We start from the raw sequence: 19,266 nt of genomic DNA, 5'->3' as shown, positions 1-19,266 counted from the left end.
TCTGATGAGCTAAATGTCCAGCAATGTCTATGCCTATCCTTAACTGCTCTTAAACTGTGACCCCTGAGTTTTGCACTCCTTAACCATGGAAATATCTGCCCTACTTCCTTACTGACAGCCCTTTCAAGAATTATAATATTACAATGAAGCAGCCATTTTCTACCATTCACTACCCAACACCTTTATCCTGCTATGGATTTTTACATTGTTAACGGGATGGTTCAAATAATGGAATATTTCCAATTTATTAACGTTTTTTATACTTGTTTTGATTTCTTAGGTCTATCCGATAATTGGTTTTCCAGATACTCTAATTGATCACATCTCCCATCAAGGGGTTCAAGAACATCAGGACAAGTTTGGAAGAACAATGTGTATTCTCCAACAGGTGAGAATGGCCAAGGAAACTGCAGGCACACCAGGATAATACAAATTCTGTGATCTGATACTCGGGTGTCGGTTTTTAATGCTTAAAATGACTGAATTAAGGTAGGTTTGGTATTTAAAATTCAAAGCATCTTAAGAAGGAACCTCAATGCCAAAAACCTCTTAATTCAGGTGTTAATAAGGTGTTAATAAGGGGTAAAGTATTTAAGGGTGATCAATCTGTTTGCAGAAACTGAGTTGATCTTGTAAATAATGTACAAGCAGTCCTATACGAGAGAATCAGATACGATACGCTAGAACTTTTAACCCAGGAGGGAAATTGATCTTCCAACAGTCATAAAAACACAAAATACTTGAAACATGAAATTAAAGTGACGAGTGGAAAGAATTGGGGATGTGCAAATATTGGGGAGGGAGGGGGGGGGGGAGTCAGTCTACCCCACGAAAGAAGGGGGAGGAGTCGTACAGTTTGATAGCCACGGGGAAGAGGGATCTCCTGTGGTGTTCTGTCCTGCATCTTGGTGGAACCAGTCAGTTGCTGAAGGTACTCCTCAGGTTGACCAGTGTGTCATCGAGGAGGTGAGCTGTATTGTCGAAGATTCTCCGGAGTTTGCGGAGCATCCTCCCCTCCAAGACCACTTCCCATGAATCCAACTCCACCACCAGGATGGAGCCAGCTAAGATGGCACTGGCGAGCACCGATTGGTAGAACATCTGCAGCATCTTACTGCAGACATTGAAGGAGCGGAGCCTACTCAAAAAGTACAACTGGCTCTGTCCCTTTTAGTACAGGGCCTCAGCGTTCCTGGACCAGTCCAGTTTATTGTCCAGGCACACTCCAAGGTATTTGTACTCCCTGGTAAACTGCACATTCACACCATTGATGGAGACAGGGAACAGGGGTGTTCCTCTCCTCTTAAAATCCAATTACAGAAACAACAGTGAGGGGAGAGCGAGCAGGTGCGGGAAGAGTGGCTGCCAGTGGTCTCACTGATTCAGTGAGTGAGTCTGCGTGGTGCTCCCAGCTGTGCTTGGCTCAATCCAGTCCCAGATTGTTGTAGCACAGGATGGAGGTGGGGAGGAAAGGCTTTCAGACATGCCCGTTCCCATTCAGCAGATGATGCCTGCAGCCCCACAACAGCTGACAAGTCCATGCCCATCCATCACGCCAGTCTCCCAAATGCTTGATCATGTGTACAGGATGTCCATTAGTCAGGCATTCATAACTCTGGGAGTTCCTTTATGGATCTTCTTCATTTTAACAGAGAAACCCTGATGTTGTGAGGAGGTAAAATTAACTGAATCCTTGAGTAAAATATCTTTCCAAGCTCAATAACCATCCCCAACACTACTGCTCCCCCTCCCTCTCCCCTGCTCCCACACAGCATCTTTTTCTACCAAATCGTGCTGTTCCCTCGGTTATCCAACACAGAGCCTGGATCATGGCAGGAAGCCTACAGACAGAAAGGCTGCACTGCCATTCTTCCCACTCCTGTCTCCACATCGATTCATCATCTGGGACCCAATTATCTGCTAGCAAGAAACCAGACCAATTGTAGATGCAATGGTTAATGCATACAATGACTGTGGAGTCTGTAGCCTTATACTGAAAGCTGCAGTTAGTCCAGCTATGGGAGGGAGTATCTGCAGATATGATTCTTTTATTTTTCTTCTTTGCCTCCTTTGTTTCATAGATTAGTGGTCAGTGCATTGTCTTCTTTGCAGTTTTGCAAAATGGCCAGTGCCATCCCTCCAATCTATTCATTCCGTCACAAAATCTATGCCTGCTTCACTGGTGCTAATATTTTGTGTAAAATGACAACCTCAACCACATTTAGTTTAGTGTTACGTGTACCAAGGTACAGTGAAAAGCTTTTGTTGCGTGCTAACCAGTCAGCAGAAAGACAATACATGATTACAATCGACCCATTTACAGTTTGTAGATACATGATAAGGGAATAACGTTTAGTGCAAGGATAGTCCGAGGGTCACCAAAGAGGTAGAGGTTCAGCACTGCTCACTGGCTGTGGTAGGATTATTCAGTTGCCTGATAACAACTGGGAAGAAACTGTCCCTGAATCTGGTGGTATGCATTTCCTCACTGATTGGGGTCTGTTGGTCAGGAAGTCGAGGATCCAGTTGCAGAGATGAGTGCTGATACCAAGTCCCGCGAGTTTGGTGATAAGCTTGGATGGTATAATTATATTAAAGACAGACCTGTAGTCTAAGAACAGAAGTCTGGCATAGGTATCTCTCTTATCCAGGTGTTCTAGGGATGAGTGCAGGTGTTCTGGGGATGAGTACATAACATTGCCTGTTATGTAGTTACAGTTTGATCACATCCTTCTAACCTTTCATATTTATGACCCTGTAAAATGTATTTTAAACATTGCAATTGTACCCCACCCACAACACTTCCTCTGGCAGCTCGTTCCATATACCCCGAAAATAACGCAATCTAATTTCTAGGCAATTGCATTTTCTTGGGGTTAAGTAGATTCTTCGCTCCCCCACATAGTGCGGTTTAATGAATCCATCTCTCCTTCATTGCAGCGGCAGACAATCGAACTAATTCCGGTGACCAAAGTGCAGGTCCAATGGAAAGGACAAGAGCACAGTTACTTTGTATATGGCACAGAAAGCAATGTCCATGCACCAGACTACCCCGGCAAGTGCCACTGTAACATTCTTTGATTCCTTACCTTCTGTGTCTTTCCATGGATGATCAATGGTGGTTTGTTCAACCTCTGGGAGAATGGGGATAGGCGGGAGAGGTCTCATGATGTTACGTAGAAGAACGAGATATTCTGTATTTCAACATTGCGTTCCTTCCCCTCCATCAACCCCGAAATTCCTTAAACATCTCATTGCTGTTTAAGGTCTTGGTCATTTGACTGCAGCTTTTGCCTACAACACAACTGCTGCCCTTCACCATACTTTGTTGCACCTAAACCATTTTGAGAGGTGGGCTGAAGCTTCATATAAATGTACATTTAGAATTTGCTGCCTCCCAAAAACATTCAGTTTCACTGTTCACATTTAAAATCCATTGGAAAAATGAAATCACTGCCAATTCTGTTGCTGCAACTGGACAAATTAGCAAAGCTACTGGATCAATCAACAGTTTCAGCGGTCATTGAGATGTCCTATTGGCCTTGATGCACTGTTTTAGACAGTGGATGAATTAATCAGGGTTTTTCATATTCATTCACAACCCAATCCCTCACCGATTTTCCACCACTCTACCCCACGGAAATGTGTTCACATCAGGATATAGTTCTTCTAGCACTAGTTGCAATTTATTTTACACAAGTGTTGAGTTTTGAGCATTGGTGTCATGGTTGCCAATTATTACCCACCCCTCAATGCCCTTGTAAAGATGATGCCAAGCATGGTCAAACTGTCTCCTGATAGGTTCTCAACTATGCCCAGTAGAATTCTACAGTAGAAAACTGGATGGAGAGTCAACACTCAGCTATTAGTGATAGACACAAAATCCTGGAGTAACTTAACAGGTCAGGCAGCATCTCTGGAGAAAACGAATAGGTAACTTTTCGGGTATGGTCCCTTCTTCAGACTGATTATAGTTGGGAAAAAGGGAAACATGGAAGAAACTGGAAGCAAGGCAGAAAATAAAAGACCATATCAGGCCAGCAACAGATGACCTCAGGCAAAGAGGTTTCCTGATAGGCCAATTGCTGACTGGAGAGTATGAGCCCAAGAGGGATATATTGTTGCGAACTGGTTACCTGACTTTGAATGGAGGGAGGAGGAAGAAGAGAGAGAGGATGGGGAGGGAGGTGAATGTAGAAGTTACCTAAGATTAGAGAATTCAACATTCTCCGCTGGGTTATAAGCTAGCCAAGCAAAATAATAGGTGCTGTTCCTCCAATTTGCGTGTGGCCTCACTGGCAATGGAGAAGGCCCAGGATAAATGTCAGTGTGGGAATGGGAAGGGAAGTTAAAGTGGTCAGCAACTGCAAGATCCAGTAGGCCTTGACGGACTGCGTGTGTTCAACGAAACAGTCACCGACCGAGTCTACACTTTATCTTGCCATTGTACAGTACCCCACATCAGGAACACTGGATGCAGTAGACGAGGTTAGAGGAGGTGTATGTGAAACTCTGAAAGGACTGTTAGGTTCCCTGGATAGAGTCGTGGGTAGAGGCTTCAGGACAGATGTTGCATAACCTGCAGTTGCAGGTGAACGTACCTGGGAAGGGGATGGTTTGGGTGGGAAGGGCTGAGTGAACCAAGGAGTTGCGGAGGTAGCGGTCTCTGTGGAAGGCGGAAAGGTGTGGAGGTGGCAAGATGTGACTAGTGGTGGGGTCACGTTGGTGCCGATAGAAATGTCGGAGGACAATGTTTTGGATACGGAGGCTGGTGGGGTGAAAGGTGAGGACCTGGGGAACTCTCTCCTTGTTGTACCTGGGGGGAGAGAGAGAGAGCGAGAGTAGGACTCCGGGACACAGAAGAGAATAGGGTGAGGGATTCATCTATGACAGTCAGGGGGAATCCACATTCATTAAAGTATGAGGACATCTTGGATGTCCTCGTATAGAAAGCATCTTGGGAGGAGATGAGGCGGACACGTAGGAATTGAGAGTAGGGGATAGTGTCTTTGCAAGAAGCAAGTGTAGTCAAGACATCTGTGAGTCGGTAGGTTTATAGTAGACAGCAGTCGATAGTCTGTCTCTTGTGATGGAGACAGAGAGATCAAGAAAGGGAGAGAGGTGCTAGAGATAGTACAGGCAGGGTGGAGGTTAGTGGTGAAGGTAATGAAGTCTATGAGTTCTGCACGGGTGCAGGAGGCAGCCCCGATGCAGTCGTTGATGTAGTGGAGAAAGAGTTAGGGGATAGGGACAGTGTATGCCTGGACTGTTTGACGTAACCAACAAAAAGGCAAGCATAGCTGTGAGTGCCCATGGTTACACCCTTAACTTGGAGCTAGTGGGAGGAGTCAAAGAAGAAGTTGTTGAGGGTGAGGACACATTCCACTAGGCGGAGGAGAGTGTTAGCAGAGGGAAATTGGGTGGGTCACTGTTCAAGAAAAAAACAGAGGGTGTTGCAACCTTCATGGTGCGGGGTGGAGGTGTCGAGGGACTGGACGTCCATGGTAAAGATGAGTGACTGCGGCCAAAAAACTAAGTTTTGAAAGAGTTGAAGGGCGTGTCAGGTGTCTTGGATGTAGATGGATTGGACAAGGGGGATAAGGTAGAATCAAGGTATGTGGATATGAGTTCTGTGGAACAGGCAGAGACAATGGGTTTCCCCAGAGCAGGTTTGTTTGTGCATTATTTGTTTTTTTGGGGGGGGGGAGGTAAAAATGGGCAGTGCAGGGCTGTGGAGGGCAGATTGCCAGAGGTGTTGAAATCAAAGACAGTTTGGGAGGTAATGGCCTGGTGCCTGTGACTGTAGCCACAGCTACTGGTTCTTCTCTGATGCCCTAGGATCTCCCAACGGGAGTTGCAGTACTCGTATCTGGCAGAGTGATGGACAGTTACGCATATGAGAAGGACATCGTAAACAGACTCGTACCATTTCTCAACCATTATCGTTCCTGCCCAACATCACCTCGCCTTGCGTAAAGCAGCACTCATCCACCTGACAAAGCTTCCAAAGGGAATGGTAACCCCTGTGTCTGACTCAATGCAACATTCAGATCTCTACCCCCATAATGGAGATATCAAAAGGGCATCTAATGATCTGCGGTAGTAGAGGCCTGCATGTGACTCAGTCTGCATCAGCAGTGAGCTTTCGATGTTCATGACCTGAAAGGATAAATACAGATCTATGCATCATGAAGCCAACCAGCAACCTGGTGTGGAAATGTTGAGGAACCCAGTGGTTTACTGATGGAGAACGTGACCTGGCACCACCAAAGGACTACTGGTAATTGCAAACCCATATCTCAGCCTGAGCCAGCATGGTCATTTGGGAAGGGAGTGAGAAAGAAAAAAATGATTCACATATTATTCAAAACATTTTTTGATATATGTAAAATACAAACATTGTATATACAAGTCTGTAGGATAAGTAAAATATGTAGATATTCTACACACGAACCATTGAATACAATTATGAATGTGTTATCTGCAATGAAGGAAAAAAATCAATCTGTTTAATATACATGGTGATAATATAATACATGTAAATATTTATTGTAATGGAATATGCATTTTTATCAATTTTATATAAAACAGTATTTGAACATTATAAATGTTAATTCATAGATACTTAGATACATAGAAAATAGGTGCAGGAGGAGGCCATTCGGCCCTTCGAACCAGCACCGCCATTCATTGTGATCATGGCTGATCGTCCCCAATCAATAACCCGTGCCTGCCTTCTCCCCACATCCCTTGATTCCACTAGCCCCTAGAGCTCTATCTAACTCTCTCTTAAATCCATCCAGTGATTTGGCCTCCACTGCCCTCTGTGGCAGGGAATTCCACAAATTCACCATGGTCTGGGTGAAAATGTTTTTCTCACCTCAGTCTTAAATGGCCTCCCCTTTATTCTAAGACTGTGGCCCCTGGTTCTGGACTCACCCAACATTGGGAACATTTTTTCCGCATCTAGCTTGTCCAGTCCTTTTATAATTTTATATGTTTCTATAAGATTCCGCCTCATCCTTCTAAACTCCAGTGAATACAAGCCTAGTCTTTTCAATCTTTTCTCATATGACAATCCCGTCATCCCAGGGATCAATCTCGTGAACCTACGCTGCACTGCCTCAATCACAAGGATGCCCTACTTCAAATTAGGAAACCAAAACTGCACACAATACTCCAGATGTGGTCTTACCAGAGCCCTATACAACTGCAGAAGAACCTCTTTACTCCTATACTGAAATCCTCTTGTTATGAAGGCCAACATTCCATTAGCTTTCTTCACTGCCTGCTGTACCTGCACGCCAACTTTCAGTGACTGGTGTACAAGGACACCCAGGTCTCGCTGCACCTTCCCCTTACCTAACCTAACCCCATTGAGATAATAATCTGCCCCCTTGTTTTTACCGCCAAAGTGGATAACCTCACATTTATCTACAGTATATTATACTGCATTTGCCACGCATATGCCCACTCACTCAACCCGTCCAGGTCACCCTGCAACCTCCTAACATCATCTTCACAGTTCACACTGCCACCCGGCTTTGTGTCATCCGCTAACTTGTTAGTGTTGCTCCTAATTCCCTCTTCCAAATCATTAATATATATGGTAAACTGCCCCAAGTTGTGGCCCCAACACCGAGCCTTGCGGCATTCCACTCTGCCTGCAATTCTGAAAAGGACCCGTTCACTCCTACTCTTTGCTTCCTGTCTACCAACCAATTTTCTATCCATGTCAACACCCTACTCCCAATACCATGTGCTGTAATTTTAGTCACCAGTCTCCCATGCGGGACCTTATCAAAGGCTTTCTGAAAGTCTTGATACACTACATCCACTGGCTCCCCTTCATCCATTTTACTTGTCACATCCTCAAAAAATTCCAGAAGATTAGTCAAGCATGATTTCCCTTTCATAAATCCATGCTGACTTGGACTAATCCTTTTACTGCTATCCACTATTACCTCTTTAATAATTGACTCCAGCATCTTTCCCACCACCGGTCAGGCTAACTGGTCTGTAATTCCCCATTTTCACTCTCGCTCCTTTCTTGAAAAGTGGGATAACATTAGCTATCCTCCAATCCACAGGAACTTATCCTGAATCTATTGAACATTGGAAAATGATCACCAATGCGTCCACTATTTCTAGAGCCACCTCCCTGAGGGCCCTGAGATGCAGACCATCAGGCCCAGGGGATTTATCATCCTTCAGTCCCATTAGCCTACCCAATACTATTTCTCGCCTAATGAATGACGTTCAATTCCAATCTTCAATGCAAGAGGTGCATAATGGGCAGGCAGAGTCAAGTACTTTAAGTCCTCTCAATGAACTTTCTTCCCTGTAAAGTCCCATTGTTTGTCCTTTCTTTGTTAATAGCAAGGCTCAGTTTTCACCACCCAAGTCTGGAGCCTGGAGTCTTGGCACTCTGGTGCCACTTACAGACCTCGGGTCGACAAGTGCTTTGGTGGTGCCCAAGTAAATGGATGTATGTGATATAAATTAATGCTATTCATTTTGTTGATAAGGACCTGTTTATTTATAGTCTATGCATGTTTTATTTCGGTCCTATTCAATACATTGTCATCCAATGCACAATACTGGCAACAAGCCCAGCCACAGAGTGAGTCTGGACAGCAGATGCTTCCTGCTGTTGTAGCTCAGCAGCTCTCCAGAGTCTATAATGAACACTTTATGCACTAACACCCTTCCACTACAGCATTCAAATGTTCCATTGCAATGGCTACCTGCAGTGGCACCAAGACCTAAAATCAGTTTGCATACTTCATTTTTATGTGCTAAGCAATTTGGCATCATACAAAGAACCATCAATGTCAAGTGCAAGTTCCCTGGAGTCTGTGACTTCCCTTTCAGATCCTCTGTGCACCTGACACACTGAAGCTCAGAGACGCCTGGTCACACAGAAGCAGCATGCAATGGTCTGAGTTAAACCATGCAGAAACAGGTTTTCACCGAACTTGAGCATGCTCACTGTGGGTGGTGGTTCTAGGCACTGTGAAATTGCCTCAGTGGTGTCTTGGTTCTTGGTTTCTTGGTCCTCCAAAATATTCCAAATGGAATTTAAACTGGAGGTGTCCTTTATAACTTAAATACTCAGTTCACACGTGGGTGTCCAATCTCTTACCCATCCAAACCCAAATGTCCAAAATTATGCTGGTTCTTAATATCTTAATATCATATTCGAGATCTATGTGCCAAATCTAGTTAGACACTCTTATTGCAGTTCATGTATTCAGCCTGTGATATTGAACTGTAACCCCAAACACCCTGTCAGGTGGATCTAAAGATCCCAAAGCTACATCTATAACCATATAACCATATAACCATATAACAATTACAGCACGGAAACAGGCCATCTCGACCCTTCTAGTCCGTGCCGAACACATAATCTCCCCTAGTCCCATATACCTGCGCTCAGACCATAACCCTCCATTCCTTTTTATGCTCACTGTGAAAGAAGAGTCAGGGTTTTTTTAATTCATTCATTTCTTTCAGATGTCCAGGCAGGGCAGAATCAACAGCCCATCTTTAGCTTCCCGCAGTAGGATGGTGTTGAGATGTAGTCCTTCAGTTCTCCCTAGTGTTCTGATCAATACTTATCATTCAACTATTATTTCCAGATCCAACTCACCAATCAGTTGATGAAATCGCCAATGGGCTTGTTTGGGTGATCCATGGGTTGGCTATGATTGGGTTGGGTCAGTTGATAAATGGGTTTGACTCAGCTGAATGATGGGTTGGTTCAGTGATCAAGGAGGTTGGGTTAGGTGATGAGGAGATAGTAGATTTGGGTTGAGTGATTCGTGGGTTAAGTTAGATGATCAGTGTGTTTGCTTGTGTGATTAGTGGGTGGGCACGGGTGGGTTGGGTGGGTGATTGATGGGGTTTATTCAAGTCAAGTCACATTTATTTATATAGCACATTTAAAAAACAACTCTCGTTGACCAAAGTGCTTTACATTTGTTCTAAGAATAGTATACACAAGCAAACTACATACATATATACAAATAGCCCCCGCTCAGAGGACGTCAGGAAATACTTGGGAGTACAGATAAGTTTTTAGTCTAGACTTAAAGGAGTCAATGGAGGGGGCAGTTCTGATGGGGAGGGGGATGCTGTTCCACAGTCTAGGAGCTGCAACCGCAAAGGCGCGGTTGCCCCTGAGCTTATGCCTAGACCGCGGGACATTCAGCAACCCCAAGTCGGATGATCTGAGGGACCTGGAGGGGGTGTAGTGGGTGAGAAGACTTTTAATGTAGGTGGGTGCAAGCCCATTGAGGGCTTTGTAGACAAAGAGGAGGGTCTTGAAATTTATTCGGAACCGCACAGGGAACCAGTGGAGAGAGGCCAGGATCGGGGTGATGTGGTCCCTTTTTCGGGTGCCCGTCAGGAGACTCGCTGCGGCGTTTTGGACCAGTTGCAGGTGGGACAGGGAAGATTGGCTGATGCCAGTGTAAAGAGAGTTGCAGTAATCTAGGCGGGAGGAGATAAATGTATGGATGATCTTTTCGAGGTCATCAAACTGGACGAATTGTTTTATTTTAGCTATCGTCCGAAGCTGAAATAAGCTAGCTTTTACCATGGCATTGACTTGTTTGTCTGATGTCTGATGGGTGGGATTGGGTTAGGTCATCATTGGGAGGACTGGTGTTCAGTGGATTAGGTCATGTCATCAGAATGTGGGTAGGGTTGGGTCATGTCATTGGTGGTTCGGGTGGTTGATTATTTGGTTGGATGGGTTGTGCAGATCAGTTAAAAATTTTGAGTTATAGGAAAGTAGCTGTTCATGAATCTGGAGAGAGAGAGGGATTTTAGGCTTCTGTACCTCCCGCTCAACAGTAGCATTGATGATATAAGTTGTTTTCATGAGGCAATGCGGCCCTCCGAGCCAGCACCGCCATTCAATATAATCATGGCTGATCATCCAACATCAGTACCCCGTTCCTGTTTTCCCCCCATATCCCTTGATTCCGTTAGCCCGAAGAGCTGAATCTCTCTCTTGAAAACATCCAGTGAATTAGCCTCCACTGTCTTCTGTGGCAGAGAATATCAAGCTGTATTAGGCAGGTCTTACTGGCTTGACTGCCTGCTCATGTGTACAACATCCAAATCGCCACGTGACTGCAACTTATGGAAACTGGTATAATGATTGATCACAGAAATGGGAGCTGAAACCTCTTTCTTGCTATTCTGTCCTCTCCTCACTAAGCTAATTTTTCCAACACCTCACTCTAACTCTGATCTTCACAACTTAACATCCAAGCATGGCGGGGTTCCCACATGGTGGGAGTATCAAATTAAAGAGGACTCAGGTTTACGGTTGGAAGAGAGAATTTTAAAGTATGTTTTTTACACAGAATGTGGTAAATATGTGGAAAGCGTTGTTAGAGGAGGTGGTGGAATCCAATATAATTACCACTTTCTGAAGCATTTAGACAGACAGAAAAATAGACAAGGCATAGTAGCATAATGCAAGCCAATGGGATTAGTGGAGACGGGGGAAAAAAGATTGGCATGGATATGGCAGGTCAAAAGGCCTATTTCTGGGCCTATTGAACTACTGAAACTCCTCTGTTTCAGTAGTTCAATAGGCCCAGAAATAGGCCTTTGACTCCTCATTGAACCAGTAGTTCAATACCTGAGCATTTGATTTTTCAACAGATTCTACTTCCAATTCCAATGTGAGCACCCTATGCACAGATAAACTTGTTTCATATGAGGGAATATTAAAATACCAAGTTCTGGGAAGAATAGCTGATATAGCACAAACAGTGCACATACTCCTATGTTGCAGCTTATTTCATATTTAATGAAAACTGACAAGCACAGACTGAACCCTGTAAGGCTTTGTGGGAAATTAGAAAGAAAAAGACCAGGCTGGGTGCCAGGGGTGCAGAATACTAAGTGTAAAAGAACAGATGGATATGCAATGCAACAAGACAAAATAAGAATGATGCAGGGGAGGGAACAATACACGGAGATTGGTGTTATTTTGCTCACGTAATTAAGGGAAATGTTACTTAACATGGTGACATGTTGTGTAAATATAAACTGTACATTAATTAGATTCAGCAGGATGCACTGATAGAAAGCATTGTGTAAGCACCATATTATTAAACACTATGAAAATTCAAAGACTGGAACCTCAAGGAGTTGGTCCCAGTGTTGCTGAGGCCAACGTAAACAGACGCACTTGCAGTATCTGCTGAATTCCCTACCTTTAGTGTCAACATGCAATGACCATGTAATGAGTTATATTATTGAATTATATATATGAATGAAAGTTATTAACCTAATGACATATTATTTCCCGTCCTCAAATTGTGTTGAGGATAAGGATACATGAGGATAGGGATTATTTTATAGATTGTGTCATGTAAAGGTGACGGGATTTTTAGATCAGAATTCTGCTCCATTACATTCTGTGCACTGAATGGGAATGATTCTGGAGATTGGCAAATGTAGCGGGGAAAAATCAGCGTGAAAACAGCCTTAGAGAGAAAAAATAAATAGACAATAGACAATAGGTGCAGGAGTAGGCCATTCGGCCCTTCGAGCCAGCACCGCCATTCAATGTGATCATGGTTGATCATCCCCAATCAGTACCACGTTCCTGCCTTCTCCCCATATCCCCTGACTCCGCTATTTTTAAGAGCCCTATCTAGCTCTCTCTTGAAAGCATCCAGAGAACCTGCCTCCACCGCCCTCTGAAGCAGAGAATTCCACAGACTCACCACTCTCTGTGAGAAAAAGTAAAGATTTGTCAAAGACTGGGCATTGGGATATGTGGTCTTTTATTATGCTGCAGTAGCACACAAATTTCAAACCAGAACAAAGCTTTAATATCCCAGCCCCTTAACTGTATCACTTCATAATTCGGATTCACCCAGGATCACAGGTATGTCCAAACCATGTCCATACTTGTTGAGGCACTGTTCTCTACACAACCTGATCCATACTCATGTGCATGCTCTTGATCTCTTTCTGCAACAATATCACCCAAGCTATTGTGGGCCAGAGTTCCACTTTATTCTTCGCATTAGTGCTGCAATAGATGACTCTACTCCCTTTCAAATGTTAAAGATATAAACTTCAAAGACTTGCATTCCAATATTCCTCTGACCTTTTGCCCATTCACTTTCATCAGACACCATCTTCTCCACCTCCACCCTCTACCCGGCCGTGTCTTCACTATCCCTTCCGATCTTCCCCTCTCTGATCCTGTGATCGGTCCTCAGATGTCACAGCTTCATCCCTCTCCACCCCATCTCAATGAATTCCAAGCTCAACATGACACCATTTTTTTCAGCTGCCTCTGCCTCTGCCCATTTCTTTAGCCAGGAGACTTTCTTCCCAAGCTATGGATCCTTTTGACCACCTGTAGTACTCCTGATCCACCTATGGGCCTTCCAACAGCCATTTGCATTCTCTAGATTTAATCTTTATAAACTGCTGACGTGACATTGACTGGCTAACCTTTTCCACTTCTCTCTAACATACTCTGTTCTGAACTCGCATCACTCTGTACACAAAGAACTAATCCATATATTATCATCCACCCTGCTGTTGCAGTCTGGTGAACTGCTCTCTATCTCAGTGGCCAGACCTCAGCTCTCAGCCACCTCCTCATATTTCCCTGTGGAACACGATCACACCATCAAACATCAGACCATGGTCTCCCAGACAGACATGGACCTCATTTACTCAGGAGATTTCCCATACAAAGCTTCCAGTTTTATAGTGTCCCAGCTCTACACAGCAGCTACTACCTCAGTTCCAAAACCCACAAACAGAACTGCCTTGGCAGACCCATTGTTTCTGCTCTTGCCCTTTTGGACCCATTTCTTACTACCTGGAATATCTTTCTCCTATGGTCCAGTTCCTTCCCATTCTGGTGCCTTCCCCCATTTTGATTGTTTCCAGTTCCCTGGTCCCAATAGGCTCATCTTTACCGTGGATGTACAATCCTTCCATCCCACATCAGGATGAACCGAGAGTCCTTGACTTCTTCCTTGAGCAGATACCCAACCAGCTTCCCTCTGCCAACACGCTCATTCACTTGGCAGAACTTGCTCTCACATCACATGAATGCCGCCTCCGTCAACTCCATTCATTTTCTCTAGATCAGAAGTACATCTGCGGGCTTGACTTTTGTGAGATATATGGAACAGCCTTTCTGGATCACTCCCTCAACTCTTTTTCTGGTACATTGAAGACTGCATTTGTGCTACTTCCTGTACTCATGCATAACTCAACAATTTGCCCTCACCACACGGTCAAACTTTGCCTTTTCCCTTCATTTCCTGAATCTCTCTATCTCCATCTCAGGAGGAGGTTAGTTACTGATATTCATTACATGCCTAACAACTATGACAGCTATCTTGAGTACTCTTAGACCCAACCTCCCTCTTGAACTCTTATATTTCCCTAGTTCCTCCTACTTCATTATACTCCAATGACAAGACATTCAGTACAGTTGCCTCTGAGATGTTTTCCATCTTCTTGAACTGTGACATCCCCTCTTCTATTATTAATAAAGCCCTTGAACACATCTTATCCATTTCTTGTGTCTCTGTTCTCACGACCCTATCCTCCAGGACAAAACAAAGATGGTCCTGGTCCTCCCCTTCCACCCCACCAACCTCTACATTCAATGGAATATTACCCACAATTTCTCCCACCTTCAGAGATTTCATCGTCATTCATATCTTCCCCTCTCTTCCCCTTTCAACATTTCAAAGAGACCATTTCCTTCACGACTCCCTGGTCCACCAACCACCCCCTTCTTATGGCACTTTCCCTTACAACTGAAGGTGATGCAACACTTGTCCTTTCACCTCTTTCCTTTCCAGCATCCAGGGATCCAAGCTGTATTTCCAGGTGCAGCAGCGATTCACTTGCATTTGTTCCAGTCTAGTGCCCTGCATTCAGTGTTCTTTATTAGCAAGCAAACAAATTGTGCTATGTCTTGGAATGTCTGCTCCTTAACCTTCACATAATTTCTCATGTCCCTGTGGGAGAACTTCCTCTGAGAAGCATTCTCTGTCCATGGCCCTCATCCATGGTGCAAATTTAGGCTGCAGATGGGAATACAGCTCGTCAGAAAATGTAGGCTAGCATGTTGTAAATAAATGAGTACATGAATTAACTCAAAACACATGAATAAAGCCATGTGTAAATATTTCAGCATGCCAGTAAATTAGTGTATAAATATATGTGCAAGTAAACCACAACATATAAATAATTCCGTGTTTAAATAAGCAAGTTCATATGCAAATAATTCCGTATGTAAATAAGAGTGTATAAATAAAGCAGCATTGGTAAATAACGAAGGATCTCAACAGGAAACGTCGCCTGTTTATTCTCTCCACAGATGCTGACTAACTTGCTGAGTTACTCCAACATGCTGTGTTTTACGCAGGATTCTAGCATCTGCAGTCTCTTGTGTCTCAATGTAAATAAACTACTGAGCATCTCAATCGATGTAAATAAATCCGTGTGAAACCAAGCTGCTGAGTGTAAATTCATCAGTTGTAAATATCCTAGTATATGTGAATAAGCCAATGTGTAAAGGATGCCCTTGGAAAACCAAATTCAACAGCATCAGTGGACCTTCTGAGTCATCTCAGCCATTGTAGCTTGCAGAAGGTGTGCCAGAGATGGAATGCTTCTACCCTGGGAGCCACAGCAGATTCCTCCTCTCTGGTTGACAACATTGGGTGCCCTGGGAACTTGCAGGCGTGTAGATCACTCTGTGCTGTCGTCAGCAAAAAGCTTTGCTCCATTGGTAAACAGCAGTTTGCCGGAAGAATAATAAGCTTGTATAGATAGCAGTGGGCAGATCTTGGGTGGCTTTCACCTGTGAAGCTGAAGCTGTCCATCAATGAATGTGCTTTAGGTGTGTTATTGTTTATTGGCATGAAGTCACTTCCTGACTTGCCAGAATGGGGCGCTGGGCTCCATTGAAAGCACTCATTCGGAAGGCTGGAGGAGGTTTCCTGCATTCTCCTTGACTATCCTCACAGGCTTTCTGACAGGTTGGTGAATGCACCAAGCATGAGCCATCATATGTGGGATGCCCTCACCCGCGTTCTCTGGAGCAGAATTATCATGTGAACTAATTTTCCAGGTAAGGATATGCTCACTCCCCTGGATCTCTGTAGTGGGAGCAGACCACACTGCTAGGTTCCCCCGCAGGTTAGTCACACATCTCTGGACTACCCATTCCAATCACACTGTGCCAGGGCATGAAAGATCACTTCAAGATGGTTAAGGCAATGATGCCTTCCTGCTGTCCATGTTCTTGATGATGTAGTTGCCCTGCAGGGCTCAGCTGATAAGATGGAAACCCTTGTAGTTCTACAAAGATGAAAGGTGAGGGGAAGTTGTTGTGGGATAGGGAGCAGTCAAGAGACTTCAAAGGAAAGACTTTAGGTCTTTATTCTTTGGAGCGCAGAAGGTTAAGGGGGGACTTGATAGAGGTCTTTAAAATGATGAGAGGGATAGACAGAGTTGACGTGGATAAGCTTTTCCCACTGAGAGTAGGGAAGATTCAAACAAGAGGACATGACTTGAGAATTAAGGGACAGAAGTTTAGGGGTAACATGAGGGGGAACTTCTTTACTCAGAGAGTGGTAGCTGTGTGGAATGAGCTTCCAGTGAAGGTGGTGGAGGCAGGTTTGATTTTATCATTTAAAAATAAATTGGATAGTTATATGGACGGGAAAGGAATGGAGGGTTATGGTCTGAGTGCAGGTAGATGGGACTAAGGGAGAGTACGTGTTCGGCACGGACTAGAAGGGCCGAGATGGCCTGTTTCCGTGCTGTAATTGTTATATGGTTATATGGACACGGCTAAAAGGGAATATTTTTTATTTTATACCTTCACATATTATAATATGTATTTTGTTTGAATTGTGGGCTCCAAGAACTCCCAACAGTGTGTGTGAGTGTGTGTGTGCGCTTGTGTGTGTGTGTGTACACGTGCGGGCGCCACCATGTTTTGCCACCATTTGCAAAGTCCGGTCGGCCAACACACTCAGTCTACTGGATCGGTTTCCGATACAGGTAAGTCCCAGGCTCCTGCAGGACCTCCTCCATCACCATCGACTGGATTAGAATGTAAAACGACATCCCTCTCCTCGCCCAGCCATCTGTGTGCCCTCCTGCAGCTGACCTTTAAGGTGCTGGAGGCATTACCTCGATTCACCCTCTGACTGGCCCACGCTCCTCACATCCCATGTTTCCAACTCCCTCCCGGTTATGCTGGCTAACGAGCCTTCGGGCAGGTTCCCGGCCCCACCGACAGATGAGGTTCTTTGTTTAAATTTAGACCTACATTAGTTCCTAAAATTGCATCTGCAGAATCTCAGTCCCAGGTCAAGCATCTATGATTTTGATTCCTTTATGGACAGTAACGTGTGGATCCTGCCCGAAGAGGATTTGTTTTTTAGCAGCAAGGTATCCTGACATTAGACACATGAAATACAATCTCGGATACACCAGGACAGAGCTAAAGAGGTCAGTACCTATCCTTTCATCAATACTGTGGTTTATTTCAACCACATTCTTTCTCACTTCTTTCATGTGAATGGTCTCCTGTTCCATAATACTGGAGTCAGTATGTACTCTTAACCATTAACCACAAAGGCAGTAAATATCAAATTCCTCAAAATCTCTGCCAACACCAAGATTCAACCAGCAGCTTGAAGATTTATATGACTTGTAGCCTCGCCATTCTCTTACTGACATCTAACCGAAGGTGCGTGATTTCCAGCTAAACCAGAGTATCCAGTTAACTCAGTGCCCTGATGCCCCTAGTATCAATACCATGTTTAGCAATTCTGAACGTCTAGGGGGTGCAGCCACGTCAGATGTAAGTTGTCTTGGATCACAATGCTCCCCACCAATAACAAAATTGCAGTGGTGGTATACTTCCTGTTCCTTCTCCATATCTAAATATTGCATTCATTTCATCAGGTTCATATATTTAATCAACATCAACCTGTAACCTACCCTGCCATTCCATCTTGTGCTGTAACATTGCTGTAATTTTCACAATGCTCTTGGCGTCATCATTCCTTTGGAAAGGACCTTTGCGCAATAACCAAAGCCACAGGTTACTAGAATCATTCAGGAGGTGTTTTATCCAAATGAAGCTATCAAGCATTAAGTTTCTTCAGCATCAGCAGCACAGTCACTAAAGTGAGCACAGGTGTAAGCCAAATGTATATAACAGAAACTACTGTGTAAAATCAGTTGAATTCTGGCTGTACAGAGGCAACCAAACCTTTTTAAATGACACGTGCAAATTTGCCGTTGCGGCTGCTATTGGATTATTTGTGCCTAAAAGTGAGTGTGTGCTGCCGCCCTGTGGAAATGCATTGTTGCCTCTGGTTAAAGAAGAAAAATATCAGGAAAACAGACAAACATACAATACGTGTGTACACCTAGACACCAACATGTGCGTGCACACACATAAAGATATACTTATGGACACACAAAAAGATATACCCATGAACACCACACATGCACATAGACACACAAGGGTATACAGTATGTACAATAACACGTGTGTACACACATGCATACACATTCATGCACACACAAACACTAAGATACACATTCAAATAGTTATGTGCACACATATAAATATACCGAAACATTTGCACATCCACATCCACAAAGATATATACATTAACATATACATGAACTGGGACACAGTGGTGTAGCAGGTAGAGCTGCTGTCTCACAGCACTAGTGACCTGGTTCGATCCTGACCTCAGATGCTGTATGGTAGAGTTTGCAGATTCTCCCTGTGACCGCATGATTTCCTCTGGGTGCTCTGATTTCCTCTCACATCCCAGATATGCAAGTTTGTAGGTTAATTGGTCTCTGTAAATTGCCCCGAATGTGGATGAGAATCTGGGATAACATAGAACTTATGTGAATGGGTGATCAATGGTCAGTGTGGACTCATTGGGCTGAAGGGCTTGTTTCCGTGCTGTGTCTCAAAATTAAACACAGGCAGAGAGCAGGCAGCGAGGGATCTACAAGCTAGTGAGCCTAACATCAGTAGAGGAAAGTTGTTGGAGGGAATTCTTACGGACAGGAACAACCAGCATTTAGATAGGCCTGGGCTGTTTAGGGATAGTCAATTTGGCTGTGTGTGGGAAATCATGTATCATAAATCTGATAGAGTTTATTGTCAACAAGAGGATGATTGAGAGCAGGGCAATGGATGTG

General features: G+C 44.2%; 1 protein-coding gene across 1 annotated transcript in view; it reads left to right on the top strand.

Annotated features, from left to right (window-relative positions):
- The window catches only part of LOC116983197 (protein SSUH2 homolog), a 41,259-nt gene extending 37,244 nt beyond the window's left edge, over nucleotides 1-4,015 (top strand). Inside the window, exons 11-12 of the mRNA XM_033036840.1 lie at nucleotides 281-388; nucleotides 2,941-4,015. Of these exons, the coding sequence (XP_032892731.1) occupies nucleotides 281-388; nucleotides 2,941-3,081 (249 nt within the window). The 3' untranslated portion in view covers nucleotides 3,082-4,015. The remainder of the gene's footprint in view (nucleotides 1-280; nucleotides 389-2,940) is intronic.
- Nucleotides 4,016-19,266: the final 15,251 nt, after the last annotated feature.

This window comes from Amblyraja radiata, chromosome 18, assembly GCF_010909765.2.
Source record: "Amblyraja radiata isolate CabotCenter1 chromosome 18, sAmbRad1.1.pri, whole genome shotgun sequence".
NCBI classification, from domain to species: domain Eukaryota; kingdom Metazoa; phylum Chordata; class Chondrichthyes; order Rajiformes; family Rajidae; genus Amblyraja; species Amblyraja radiata.
The sequence above is the reverse complement of the archived record's forward strand: the minus strand, read 5'-3'. Positions and strand labels throughout refer to the sequence as shown.